Source organism: Oryzias latipes, chromosome 1 (genome assembly GCF_002234675.1).
Source record: "Oryzias latipes chromosome 1, ASM223467v1".
NCBI lineage: Eukaryota > Metazoa > Chordata > Actinopteri > Beloniformes > Adrianichthyidae > Oryzias > Oryzias latipes.
Genome location: NC_019859.2, coordinates 21,060,005 through 21,074,257, shown reverse-complemented (window position 1 = coordinate 21,074,257; position 14,253 = coordinate 21,060,005). Strand labels below are relative to the sequence as shown.

General features: G+C 39.2%; 2 protein-coding genes across 2 annotated transcripts in view; one reads left to right on the top strand and one right to left on the bottom strand.

Moving 5' to 3' along the window:
• The window catches only part of cacna1h (calcium voltage-gated channel subunit alpha1 H), a 72,319-nt gene extending 68,534 nt beyond the window's left edge, over positions 1-3,785 (top strand). Inside the window, exons 34-35 of the mRNA XM_020704247.2 lie at positions 1,162-1,721; positions 2,557-3,785. Of these exons, the coding sequence (XP_020559906.2) occupies positions 1,162-1,721; positions 2,557-3,258 (1,262 nt within the window). The 3' untranslated portion in view covers positions 3,259-3,785. The remainder of the gene's footprint in view (positions 1-1,161; positions 1,722-2,556) is intronic.
• Positions 3,786-6,828: 3,043 nt separating this feature from the next.
• LOC101164956 (synaptogyrin-3) lies at positions 6,829-14,040 on the bottom strand. The gene is made up of 4 exons (XM_020704242.2): positions 13,768-14,040; positions 11,048-11,282; positions 10,795-10,940; positions 6,829-7,712 (listed from the first exon to the last, which is right to left on the bottom strand). The coding sequence occupies exons 1-4, from the start codon at positions 13,870-13,872 to the stop codon at positions 7,485-7,487; spliced, it is 714 nt and encodes a 237-aa protein (XP_020559901.1). The 5' UTR covers positions 13,873-14,040; the 3' UTR covers positions 6,829-7,484.
• Between the last annotated feature and the right edge of the window lie 213 nt (positions 14,041-14,253).

Genomic DNA, 14,253 nt, shown 5'->3' with positions numbered 1-14,253 from the left:
TTTTTTTTTTAATTCAACAAATCATAGTGAAAATATTCCATCAGCAACAAACACTAACATTAAATGGATGGACAATCAACCCTAACCAACCATAACTTTTGCAACCATCCACCACACTCCACATTTCTGCCCCCTGTGGCCAAGTTGACCTATTACAGTCAAAGAACTAGAAACTTCACAAGAATAAGTTTAGTCTACGAATAAAAATGCAAAATGCAAATATGTTTTAGGGGATGAGAGAAGTACCTTGGCATCAAATTTGATGCTGCAATTTCTGTTCTTAACATTCAAGTAATTGCCTATTTATTACAGTAAATAGAGTTTACTGTGGTATGAAAGTTTACTGTATTATTATTACTGAATTTTTAAAAGTAACCACAGTAAACACATGTACATAAAAAACAGCTTAAATCTAATTTTAGAATAAAATTCTACTTTCTTTCTTATCTTAGATTTTTAAAATGTAAAAAAAGTCTAGAGTAAGATGAAAACATCAACTGACAAACAATATTATTTGAGATTGAGAGAGATTGGTACTGATCAGCTAAAAGCCTCTGTGAGATCATATCATTTCCTTGGATCCTAAATTTCATGCAGATTGTCTGTAATATAGAAATATAAAAACTATCTGCTGCCAACGACAAGCTTCAAGGACATGGTTTTGGGAGTGGTTCTGCATGTTAATATAAAACAAAGAGCTGGGTTAACAGCTGCAGTGGACAGACGCATGCAATGGGAAAATACAACCTTGGCAATTCCAGAGGCAAATTGTTCACTTTACTTAGTAGTGTTCTGAAAAGTGATAAAGATGACTTTGTAGCTTAAAAGGCCTTTGATGTGCCCTCTCAATATTGAAGATTATAGGTTTATTTCCAGATGGGCTCTTTCTTAAATCTGTGGAGATTTTCCAGTATCTCTGAATGCTTTGTTCAGTATGGGTTTTCATTTCATTTTAACAATTCTATGAACGATCTTAGGATAGATTTTATTTTACGATTTAAAGATTATCTTTAAAGATAAAGCTTTACTGAGCATTTGAGGTAAGGTCATGTACGTTCAATCATTCTACTGGAATGTTCCTGTAATTGCTTTCAGGAATGTCAAAGTATTGTTCTTAAATCAATATTTTAGAGGTTTGTAATGAAATTTGACTTTTTGCAGGCTCTGTATCATCTCTGGGCTCCAGTGGAGGAAGCTCTCTGTTGCAGGTTCCAGGAGCTCTTCCCACCATCAGCCACGCTTCACTGGGCTCTGGGCGCAGCTCGAGACCAATGATCTGCCTCAGCACGGCCCAAAGCTTTGAGCGACACTCCATGCACAGGCTCAGTCCTGCCGACAGCATTGAGGGACACAAGTGTAGTCCAGCTCACAGAGTCAGAACGTACAGACTGAACTCAGCACACAGTATAGACGGATACAAGTTCAGCCCGGCCCGACAAATGAACAGACACAGACTCAGCTCTGCTCACAGCATGGATGGATACAGACTCAATCCAGACCAGAACAACGATAGGCCGAGGCTCTTGTCCAGCCACAGCATAGACAGACACCCGTCTCTCAGGCTCAGTCCAACAGAATTTGGCAGCAGGCGCCCCTCTTTCTGGCTCAGCCCTGAAGACAGTCTTGACAGGAACAAGCTCAGTCCCTCCTATGTTCCAGATAGTTCTGTCCTGAAAAGAACTGGGTCCTACCGCACTGCAAACAGACGTTTACAAAGACAGGTGTGTTCTCCTCCATTACCTTCTTTGCTTTAGTGCTGTTCAGTTGTGCATCGTTACATTTCTTAATTGATGTTATAATTACCCAGTAATTAAAAGATGTATTTTATTTTCCAAAATGTAACATTTATTACTTTGATTATTTTCCTTCGATACAATTTATCAATAAGGTCATTTAACATTCAACAATGGCTTTAAAAACACAGAAAAAGAAAATTACAGTCACATTTCAAGATGTTTCAAATGAATAAATGACAATTACATTTAAGGGAAAATGTCAAATAAAAATTCTATGTTGTGCTCTGGGAGGGATTCAGTGCTTTCATCCATCCACTAAATATTTAATGCTTCAGTCACTATGGTGAAGCATCATACAACTTTTAATACAACATAAATTGTTTTTTTGCTCCCATATTTTATAAATGTGTTGTTTGATGTGGAGATTCAAAAAAATTGGTCAGCAGAAAAATTTATTTCGTTTATTTATTAAGAACAAATTTACAGCTGTTATCATTTGCAAGAATGTACAAAAAGCATCACACAAAGAAACAGAGAAAAAATACAATTATGTGCAACTTTTATTTTCAAAGTTGATCTGAACCATATAGGTTTGGTATAGCCCTATTTGGCTCAGAATCTAATCCTAACAGTATTTTAATAAAGATCAACAGATAACACGTGATGTACTACTGGATACTGATCATGAAATAAGGCAACTGAAGAGAAAATCTTTTAAAATATATGAACAGGAGTAATTTCTGTTGACCTGAGGATGAGCACACAAACTGTTGCAGAACCATAAGCAGTCTTTGTATTTGTTTTTTGTGCATGTCTTTAGGCTGCTGTGCGCTCTGACTCTCTGGATCAGAGTGGATCAGCTGACAACCTGGCAGAACCTTGCCTCACTGTGCCCACAGACTCTTCCAGTCCGCCACGCCAGCATTCGCCCAGTGTCCACACGCTGGAATATACACACCCCCAGAGGGTAATCTCATGCAGGAGCCACAGCCGGAGTCACAGTGAAACCCCCGCACATGAACCCGTACCTGAGCAAGCCATCTGCGGCTCGCAGCCAGAAACGCATGCTGAAACGAGGTCTGCTGGTCCGCAGGGCTTGTCCACTTTGAAGGTCATCAGCGCTGAGTCCAGCTTATCAGCTTCGCTCTGTAGCACCAGAGTGGCCTGCACAGAGCCTGGCGCTGAGTCAAACCCGCCTCCCCTGTCTGATGATGCTGATGAGGAAGTTAGCTGCATAAATATTTCAGTTCACTCACCCGGGCTGCCTCTTTCTAGCTCCTCACACAAAAGTGGACACCTTTCCCCGAGTCCTGGAGAGTACAGAGGTTGCCTCAGTCATTCTGCATCCCCAGTTTCAGGCCAGAGCAGGAAGCAGCGGATGAGCCCGCCACCGGGGGAGGAGCCAGTCACAATGGCAACCCAGCAAACGGACACCAATGTTGAGCTGAGAAGGAGGACACTATCATTCGATGCCTCAAGCCTTTCTCCTAACCAACAGGATCAGAACTCTGTGGATGACTAAAAATCCCAGCAATGGGATTGAAAGATAAGAATGTGCTCTTAGAGCACACATAATAGAGAAGGGAGGAACAGTCCGAATATTGACCCAGACATTACACGCATGTCTGGCCAATGTGGAACAATTATTTTAAAAATAATGGTCCTGATGTCACAGGGAGCTTTTGCTCTTGGTAAGATGTTGGTAGATGTTGGCCTGTGATTCAAAACAACAACAGGGCTAACAACTAATGAACAATCATCAAGACATCTTCAGAAAACAAGAAAGAAAAAACTTGAAGTACCTAATGCTAATAGCTTTTCCATCTATGTAGCAACCAGATCCAACCCTGCTTCACTTCAAAAATGACAATTATACAGACTCAGAGAGCCACCAGCCTGGGCAGGTATACATTTTCCCAAAAACCTCTGTTTTTAATTACGTCTCTATCATCCAATCATCTTTTGATCTATTGTAAAAGCGTTGCCAGTTGTCTATTGTGATTATGCAGTTTTCAGACAAAATCATAAAACCTGTGTCGTTTTCCAGGACACAGTTCCTGCAGAGCAGCAGTATTTCATTAGAAATTCACCTCTGAGTTGTGGGTGGGACTGTTACCTTGGAGTAACCTAACATTACTGGTGCATCAAAAATGGTGAGCAATATTGGAGCTATTCACCTGTACAGTTTTGAGCCAGATAGCAGCTCAGACGAGGAAAACAAATAGATCTACATGGATCTATTTGTCTGCAAGTGGATGCATCAAAATGGAGCAGAGCAGAGCGCTTGTAAAACACCCTTTGTATTTTCCATGTCACAAATAAACTCTTTTTCAAGAATAAAGAATAAAGAAATAGTCAGAAATGTAATTCCAAGCTTAATTTCCTTAATAAATGTCCTCCAGTATGAGAAAAACATGTTAAAAAAATTTTAAAAACACAATTTTCATTAGAGTGGGTCTTTACGTTTTTCTTCTTAGCATGTCCATATCCTTGCCAGTAAAGCTTTCCAAACATCTTTGTTTGCCTCGACACAGCTTTACAGTGAACCCAGAGAGGATGGACGCTTTAAAAATGCATAAAACATCAGCAACTGCTGATGTTTATTAACCGCTCATGGTTTCTTTAAATGAACCTGACAGAGAATAGATCGGATTGATATATTGCAGCCATGAAAGCTTTGTGATCTTTCTGTTTACTTTACCAACAAACCATGCCGGATTCTGTCTGGTCTTTGAAGCTCAGCAGAATTGGATCTGGTTGCTGCTCAGATGGAAGACCAATTAGGAATACCAGCTGAGGCTAATGTAATTTTCTTGTTAGATATATATATTTTTAATGTTGTCATTTTAGATCCCAGGTCGACACCTGACTGACATCTTCTTGCGATGTTGTGACAATTATTTTATCAAATATCTGACAGACGTCAGCCAGACCTACAGATGAAGCTGTCTTGTCTCACCTGTCACCCTGTCCTCACAAGATTCTTACAGGGTGTCAGAGCAGAAATCTGAAACGGTGTGGATGAGTGTGTTTGTATCTAAAGACCACTTTGTGCTGTTTCACACGAGATGCACACAAGAAGAAGTTTTCTTCTAATAGAACCATAGCTTTAGTTCAGACATAGTAGCCACATCCCAGCATCTATAGTTAACTGAGTGTTTACCTTCCTCTACTCTTCTCTTTGCTTTTTTTATTTTCACTTATCCTTTTCCTGTTTTCCAATTGCAGGTCTAATCAATTCATTTTGCACTGCAGGTACAGCACAGACCAAGTTATTTACTGAGCAGGGCGTCTTCTTAAACTGACTTAAATGATGCATATTTACTCTTTTAATTGTTTTCCTGATCATCCAGGTAAACTTTAGGTTGGGAGACAGAAAACGGTCACCCATTCAGACCGAGAGGTTTGAGCTGAAACCTCCTCTATAGTTGCTGATGTATTATTGTACTTTAGCTAAACAGGTTTTTTCACCAACCTCCCCCTTCCTCAGTCTAGAGAATTTATTTATTTGTTTTCCTTTTTTTCTGCTAAAAGAAAGGTTTGTGTTAAAAAATTATTTTTCTTGAAATAATCTTTGCAATACTTAACAATGCTGAGGAATTGCGTATTTAGGAAGGCTCTGTCTTAATTAATTCAGGCTTTTATTTTGTCCCTCTGGATGTTGTTTAATTGTTCACTGATTGCAACACTTTGTCTTATCGGTTTTTCTTTTTTTTTTTTTGGTCGGAGTTCTTCCACACCAAGACCTACCCATCCTCGACTGTCTACAAAGAAAAAAATCCCCTTTGCTCTTTTAAACTTCCAGTTAAGATCATGTAGTGTGACCTGAACTTAAGTGGTTTCTACCTCACTTTTTTTTTTCTTTCTCCCACCCATTTGTAAGTTCAGTCAACTGAATCCCCGCCCATTCCTTTTTCTCTGTCACCGGGTACGGTCGAATAGTCAAACAAATTATCTCCTACTATTTTTCTTTCTCCAGCTCTTATTCTTGACCTTGTTAAGAAATGTCACGAGGTTAAGAAAAGATGACATAAGTCATTCATAAAGACATGCAAAAAGACTTGCTAGAAGAGAATACAATATGTTCCACAGAAAATCTAACATTTACTTGCTCAATATGCATCCATGAGGTTGTTTCAAGGATGGTGCTCAGCAGAATTTAACACACTGCATTTATGAAAAAAAGATGGAATGAGAAAAACAAAAGGAAAGAGGTTTTAAACACATTCATCCAACAAAATAATTATGGAACTGAATCATCTCCTTTTATACAAAATGGTCCAGTGTTTCCTATGCTAAAAGATAGAAAATAAGTAATTAAAAAGCCTTTAGCTTTTCCTTTTATTTCACTCATTTGAGAATGGTATTCAGCTATTCGACCGCACTCTTTGTATTCTCAGGGTAGAAATAGATTAGACCCAGTTTAAGTTTGAAGCATGCAGCCAGAGCTCTGTGGAGTTAGAGGGCCCCCTTCTGTCTGAACTCAGAGCTGGCACCTTTTAGGACCAGGTTTTTCTTTAAGTTACAGAGAATTAAAGTGCTTGAGAGCAGACGGAGCCAGAGGTTCAGAAGGGCTCGTGCTGGCTATAAAAGTGTATAAAGTAAAAACTTTGTAGAAAAAGGTTAAGAATATATTTTATTAAAAATTACGGGATTGATACTGAGGGCTAAGAAGGAATTTATACAGTATTGAATGTCAGCTGTCTGAGGGACAGTTGCTGAGATCACTGTTACAGGATGTGATCATGGTCCAGAGGTTTGTAATGTTTAACGTTACTGCAGATTCATGGAAATAAAACCACTTCCTGTCTGACTTTCATTTGACTCTTTATTTTTATCCTGTTGTTATTTTTCTTTTTGGTTAAGGTTACTGATTTACTGATTTGACTGATTTTACTGATTTGAATCCAACATGTCTTTTCAGCTCCCATCGGCGGCTGGCTTCTGCTAATAAATTCAACATTAATTTCGGGCTGCCAGCAGATGTTGATTAAATTTCTCGCCACTATGTTAGGTTATGATCCTCATACTCAAGTTTCTTAGATGGAAGGAAACAAATCAATTTAGAAAAAAAGTGATGTGAACAAATACAAAAGCTGGTGGAAAGATTTTATTGTCTTTTTCCTGCTTGCTTCAACATATCACAATAAAATATTTAATCACATGAATATTTCACACCAAAACTTTGTACAAGCCAGAATGCATTAAGCAGTCCTGCTATTTATGCTACTGCCAAGAAAACGTAACATTTTCTGAAATATTTGACCCCCTCTTTACGTTGCTCAAAATCTATTGGCCAAACTTATTAAATTTTAGCCAATGGTAGGCCAGGAATCTCCTAAGGCAGTCTTTGATTGGTCAGAGCGACTGCAGAGAGAAGCAGATGGAATGCTTCCACATTTCTTCAACCGTGTCTCGTCAGTATGCAGATGGAGCGCCATCGCGGATCTACATCGTTGTTAGCCTGTACTTCACTAAATGAGTGTGCAGTGTGTGCGTCTGTGTGTTTCCAGATGTGTGTGTGTAGCTGTTACTGGTGGTGGGTAAGAATACAGCTGCGTGCATCGAGTGAACAGAGGACACTAGTCTTGACAAAGAGGGTTACGACTAACTACTCCGTCAGCAGTTACCATGGTAACAGTAAATCTAACATCCTGTCAAGCCCCAGAGAGGATGGAAGTTGCCTGTGCCTGCGTCGTGAGTGAACTCAATCAGCTCACACCCCTCGTGCTTTTTCCAAGCTCCTCTCTAGAAGGCGGGAGCCATGGGTCTTTGTTGTGTGAGTTTCTGTGGGTCCAGGGTTTCAGTGAAGGGTGGGGCTTGATAAGGATTGGTGGTTACTATGGTGGTGCCGTTGGGGATAGGATACGGTGTCGCTCGAACATTGCGTGGGTATGGTTCCAGATGCTGCCAAGTGAACAAGTTTGTGTTGCTGCCAGTTAAGTAGCGTCGAAGGGCACTCAAGGTCAGCACAGCCTGTTTAAAACACACACATCGAGGAAATATGACCTATGCTCCATAGACAGGAAGTAAGTCATCTGTGATTATTATGCATATCATGAGGATTAGAGCAAACATTTTAACATTAGGAAACAAACACTTTCCCCCTGGACTTTAAAAATATTTTTACAATGGAACAACATAAACAGAAATTCAGTACTTGTTAAAAAGTAGAGGTCAAGACATCCCAATGTGATCCTAATATCAAAAAGGTTTCTGTAAATCTCCAAATAAGTACAAAATCTCATTTGTATGAATGACACTGCAGAGTTTAAGAAGCATCTTCAACCCATAATGAATGAGAGTGAGAAACTTTTTTGTTCTGTATTTAAACCTGCTTAAAATGTCCGATATGTAACTAGAGCCAAAGCACTATGGAGCCCCAAATTGTTCATAATTAAAAAATTTCATATGGCCTTGTGCAATCACACAATCAACCAATACATCTCTCATAAATATATAAAAAAGATCATAAAATTGTGAAAAACCTGCACATAGATTTTAAATTAGCCATTATATACTTAAATATATTTATTTTGCTTTAAAAGCCTGTTCATTTTTGTAACCCTTGTGCTATCCTAGGCACTTTAACATTGGGAGTTGGGTCATCTAGACCCACTAGACAGTGCGCTGAACCTTTTTTCTTCAATGATTTGTGATCTTCACTGGTGTCCGTGGATTACATGAAATCTTTCCACCTTTATCCACCTTTGTCATGGTAGGGAGAAGATGTCAATGCAAGGGTGGGGTAATCTAAGATAGCACAAGGGTTAATCCTGCTAAATCTGGCACTGTTCAGAGTTGTGCTCTTTTTTTGGTTACGGTAGAACAGGGCTGGGATTATATAAATTTGCTTCCTTCCACTCCATTTCAAGCAATAATTTATTTTATGTCTAACAATCCTAAGTTTGATTTGTCATTGTATGAATGTATAACTGATGATTGTATTGTTTTTGTGCATTATTCTTATTTGATAGCTTGAAATAAACCATTTCAAATCAAAAATCAAAATCAAATTGTAAGGGTGGGGTCATAGGATGGCACAAGGGTTAAACAGTATTTTAAAATATTCATTTTAAATCATGTTGAATATTGAATATTCTATGGCTTTAATTAGAAATTCAAAATCAATAGTTTCCAAAGTAGCTTTGTTTTTATTTCACATTGCTGTTTTTGAGAATTACTTATTTATTTAATAATGAGCTTTTTCAGCAGAATGAGTCTGTCTATCAAATGCAAGGTGGAGACACTTTTAATATTGGCTACTCCTTTACTCAGACTGCTTGAGCAAACGTGACGGCCCAACTCACACCCGTCAACAACAGGTGGAAGAATGAAGCTCAACTTAATTCTAAAAAACAACATGAAATAAAAACAAGGCTACTTTGGAAACTATTGATTTTGAAATCCAAGTTTCTATAAAAAAGCCATAGTATTATAATAATATTCATCATGATTTAAAATAAATATTTTAAAATTCTGTTTTAAAATAATGAGCAGGTTTGTAAAACAAAATAAAACATATTTAATAATACAATGGCTAATTTAAAATCTGTGAGCAGGTTTTCACAATTTCATGATCTTTTTATTTATTTATGAGAGATGTATTGGTTGATTGTGTGATTGCACAAGGTCATATTTAATTTCTTAACTATGAACAATTTGGGGCTCCATAGCAGCACAATGGTCGGTCAAAAATATTTAAACAAAGTGATTTTTAATGGCATGTTCCTTCCAGAACTCTGCATTAGTTTAAATCTAACCACAAATATATATTTTTTTTTGAGTGGCAAACGCAAGTAATGTTTACTTCTGACATGTAACATATGCAGTGGATCTAAGCTGCTTCATGGAAATCCCTGGAAATCTTACTTTAACCCTTGTGCTATCTTAGATGACCCCACCCTTACTTTGACATGGGTTAGGGTTAACACATTAGTGTGGGCTTTAACCCTTGTGCTATCCTAGGTACTTTAACATTGGGAGTTGGGTCATCTAGACCCACTAGACAGTGCGCTGAACCTTTTTTCTTCAATGATTTGTGATCTTCACTGGTGTCCATGATTACATGAAATCTTTCCACCTTTATCCACCTTTGTCATGGTAGGGAGAACACGTCAATGTAAGGGTGGGGTCATCTAAGATAGCACAAGGGTTAATATAGTCAACAATGCCTACGACATACATTTCTACTAAAATAATCCTCTTGAAGTAATGCTCCATGTCCTCCATTTATCTTACCCACGGAGTTTTTCTATAAGTAATAGCTGTAAATCTTTGCTAAGCAGAAAGAAAACAGTGAAAATGACCCAATGTCTTTGAGAAAAATACAGCTTCCAAGCAATTTGTGAAAAAAGGTTGGCTTTAAAAGCCTTTGAATCTTCCCTCTGCTGTTTGCAGTTGATATAGTCCTATTGAGTTCTTTAAACCACTCATTTTAACTCTTGTAAACGTTTCAAGACTGAGGGCATTGTTGCTTGAATAAGATGGAATGCCCCCACCTGCCAGAGTAGAACTTTTCCCTTTCTAATCAAGAAAGAGAAGCATAGAGCGTGGCATTAACCAAATAACTAGTGAGTTGTCCTCAGTATTGTGGACTTTGCACCACTGGTGAATAGAGTCGAGACAAAGATCTTTATTTACCTATATTTACTCTATAGAGCTTTCTGATATTTGGCATGAATGCTGCCAAGATGCCTCCCTAGGGAAGAACATGTCTACTCGGGACACTTTGCTGCAGACCCGGACACAGTGGAGAGATGATATCTCTCAAGTGGTCTTAAAACATCTCAATATTGTTATTGCTGGGGGGAGAGAGACCTGGGCATCTTTTCCTGTCACCTGTCACCTAGGAAAACAAAATGTGATGGATGGATAATGGATCAGATAACTATCTGATCTGACTTTAGTGTGCCATTTAAAGTCTGTTCCTTCAAACACAAAGCTGCAGAAAAATGAACAAAAGGGAACACAGCGACCAAACAGACTGGTAAATATGACAACACGTGTGTGATGACCCAACAAACCCAAACAACTGTCAATAAAATCAGGTACAGACCCATGTAAGGATGGAGAAGAAGCAGAAAGCGATGGTGGCTCTGGCGGCGTCCGAACCCTGATCCAATGGCAGCTGATCTGGAGAGGTCGCCTGCCACTGATTCGCCAGAAAACAGAAGCCAACAAACCACAGAAAGCTGGCCAGACCTGCAGCAGGGAGAGCACGTTTGAATCTTTTCAACCACCATTCATTGTTCATATTTGAAGGACATAGTGGAGCTTTCTCACTTCTATGCCCCTTCGTGCCAAATTACCAGAGAATATAAGGTCCAGCAGAACGGCACGCTTTCTGTCCTTTATGTTGCTCATGGAAGGAAAGTAAAAGTCCAGGACCAGGAAGCAGAGGCTGCCAAGGAAGCAGCCCACACCCAGCGTGAGTCCATAGTTACAGGCATCAGCGTTGTTATTAAAGACGCAGAGCAAACGCTCACTCCCAATGTTGATGTAGCCTTCGTTGACAATGCAGCTGAACACCACTATGGAGAAGACCTGTAAGAATGGATGGTCCTTTATGAAAAAAATCACTGTGTGAATCAATCAGACATACCACCATAGACAACAATGAGTGTGCATACGTGTGAACTGTCTTGTTTCACCTCATCAAGACCTGTCCTGGTTTAACCATCACACCTATCCGATCTTAGTGGTTACAGAGTCCTGGTTAGGTGCAAGGCTAAGGTAGGAGTACGGGTTAGGTTTGGGTTGGGGTCAGACACAAACTGGTAATGGTTGAGGTCAGGTTTGGGTTTTGGAAACAGTAAAAAGAGACAAAAATAGAGATAAAGGAATAGTCATTCACTTTGTGTCATTATGTAAGTCCTCTAAAGGAATATTCCATTTTTTTGTTTAAATTAACTTGAATTATTTATCTTAAAGTGTCAAACACTGAAAGCCACTCCGATTACCTTTTGACCTATTTTCAAAGCCTTCCCAGTGCTCTTGTAATTATGATTTTGCCTTTTTTTTAACTGTCTTTTCTTTAGGATATAGCAGAGCAGCAGGAGTTCATTAGAAATTTACCTCTGAGTTTTAGGCAAGACCATAAGCACAGAGCAACATCTCCCATCACCAATAACTGAGATATCTGTTAACACGCTCTCCTGCTAGCGCACAGCCCCTCACACCTCCAACCTAACATTATCAGTGCAAACAAAATGGTGAGCCATATCGGAGCTAACCAGCCGTACAGTTTTGATCCGGATGCCAGCTTAAACAAGGACACTGAAGACGCTCATGGATCTGTTCATCTACAAGTGGAGGCATCAGAATGGAGTGGAGCAGGACACTTCCTGCTCGCCGACTGTAGCAGCTGCGTCAAAGCTACAAGCTTTTCCAGCTTGCAGTTTTTCATCTGCTCCTGATTCACAGTGATGATTTGGACAAAGAAATACTTAGAAATGCAATTGTAAGAATAATTGTATTTATTTTATCTGCTCTGCATCATTAGAGTAAATGCCACAAGAACTTGATAAAAACACCAAAAGCACCATTTTTTATCAGATCGGGTCTTCAAAGGGTGACTAGAATTGACAAGTCAAATAAAATATTGATAACATACTGATGGAAAAACAATTAGTGCAGAACTTTTTCCCGAAATATTCCAACCAGGGTTGAGATATTCATTACACAAACAATTTAAACTCTATTATTTTGTAACAATTGACCATCTTTCCAACCACATATTCAACGAAAGCTTTAATTGTATGAGGTCACTGGTGAAGACAGCCACTAAGTTTCTGACAGTGCAGTACTGTCACTGATCAGATGCTTCAATAAAGACTTAAAGACTCAATCCAATAAAAAAAGTGTGTTCAGTGATTTTATCATGTGGCATTTTTCTCATGATGGAGAACATTCTAAAGAAAATTGAGATTAAAATTGCATTTTTGAGTATTTCTTTGTCCAAATTGTTGTGAATCAGGAGCAGAGGAAAATATGCCGTTTGAAAAAGCTTGTAGCTGTGATGTAGAAACTACTGTCGGCAGGCCAGAAACTCCCTGCGTAATCCAATGCATCCACTTCCTTGTCAGAGCTATCTGGATCAAAACTGTTTGGCTGGATAGCTTCAATATTGATTGCCATTGATTGCCATTCATTAACAGTAATGTTAGCCTGGAGATGTGAGGGGCGTTAAGCTAGCAGGAGAACATGTAAACAAAGGGATGATGAGAAATGAGGGCAGGCTTACTCCACTCCAGTAGTCCCGCCCACAGCTCAGAGGTGAATTTCTAATGAACTCTGCAGAAACTTTATGTCCTAGAAAAACAACAAAGGTTTTTGGATAAGATGACTGGAAACGTCTTACAATAGATCAGAAGATGATCAGAGTAAATGATTTGTTGCACGAATCTGTGTGGTAACACCTCAAAAGGAACAGTCATCTGAATACACTTACAAAAACATGCTTCACTCTTCTGTAATATTTGTCACACGCCACAAAAACTGTGGATAAAATTGTTTCTCATTATTATTTTTTTAAAACTGACATTTTTTTTTAAACTGCTGGAGCCTCATTCACTATAGTGTCTCAGTATTGGTTTAGGTTTAAAATCTTTAATTTTTTTTTGGTGTTTCTTCATTCTAACATGTTGCTTCCCTTTTATAAAACGACTCTTTTCCCCCCAACAACTATCAAACAGAAGTGATGAGACCCAAATGATGATAGTTGATACTTCTTTTACTGTGAAGTGGCTCCCAGCAGTCTACTTGGCAGGTTTTAAAAACCCGCCTCTAATTAACTATCGAGACAAAATGGGGCTCCCTACAGAGGCATGTGGAGGCAGCTGAAAATCACGTTCTCTGTTCTTCTTTGGACAAAGATTATTCATCAAAAAATGTATCTGTATAAACAAGTTATTAACGCGGTCTTAAAGCAATATAGATGCTAAAAACGCGGGGTGCGTGCAGACAAAGGGAGGATGCAGACAGGCCGTCCGCTCAGTCTGAGAGCCAGCATACTGCAGAGAAGGCTTACCCACGACAGCAGTCTGAAGATGGTGCGGGGATGCGTGAAGAACGCAACCGGGTCAAAACTGACGCTCCCGGCTTTCCTGGCGCCGTACGCGCCCGCAGCTTCCATCCCTCCGGCTTTGTGCAGGATGATGGTCGCCCACAGACCGAGAGGAGTCGAGGGGAGAGCAGCGCGGAGCGTTGGCGTCTCCTCCAGCCTCCGTGTGAAGTCACACCGCGTCACAGGAGCGCATCAGCAGCTGCAGCAACGCGCTGCTTTCTGACGCTTTGCCTCTGGCTGGCCTATTCCATTTATATCCACAATCTAAAAAAAACATCTAGCCTTTATCATTTTTTTCTTTTATTAAAAAACATACCAGATTTCCTGCTGCAAACTTTCAAAACCCATTTGATTAGAGCATTAGAGCAACGTCATAAAGATGGAAAGGCCAAAAAAAAAGTCATTTGAACATGAGTGATGTCTTTACATACATTAATATATAAGTCCAAA

Bases quoted from the DNA above. Each gene is read 5' to 3' on its own strand.
- LOC101164956 (XM_020704242.2), bottom strand. From the start codon at position 13,872: ATGGAAGCTGCGGGCGCGTACGGCGCCAGGAAAGCCGGGAGCGTCAGT. The intron at 11,283-13,767 runs GTAAGCCTTCTC...CCATTCTTACAG, and splicing joins TCTTCAGACTGCTGTCGTGG to GTCTTCTCCATAGTGGTGTT. The intron at 10,941-11,047 runs GTAATTTGGCAC...TCCCTGCTGCAG, and splicing joins GCTGGACCTTATATTCTCTG to GTCTGGCCAGCTTTCTGTGG.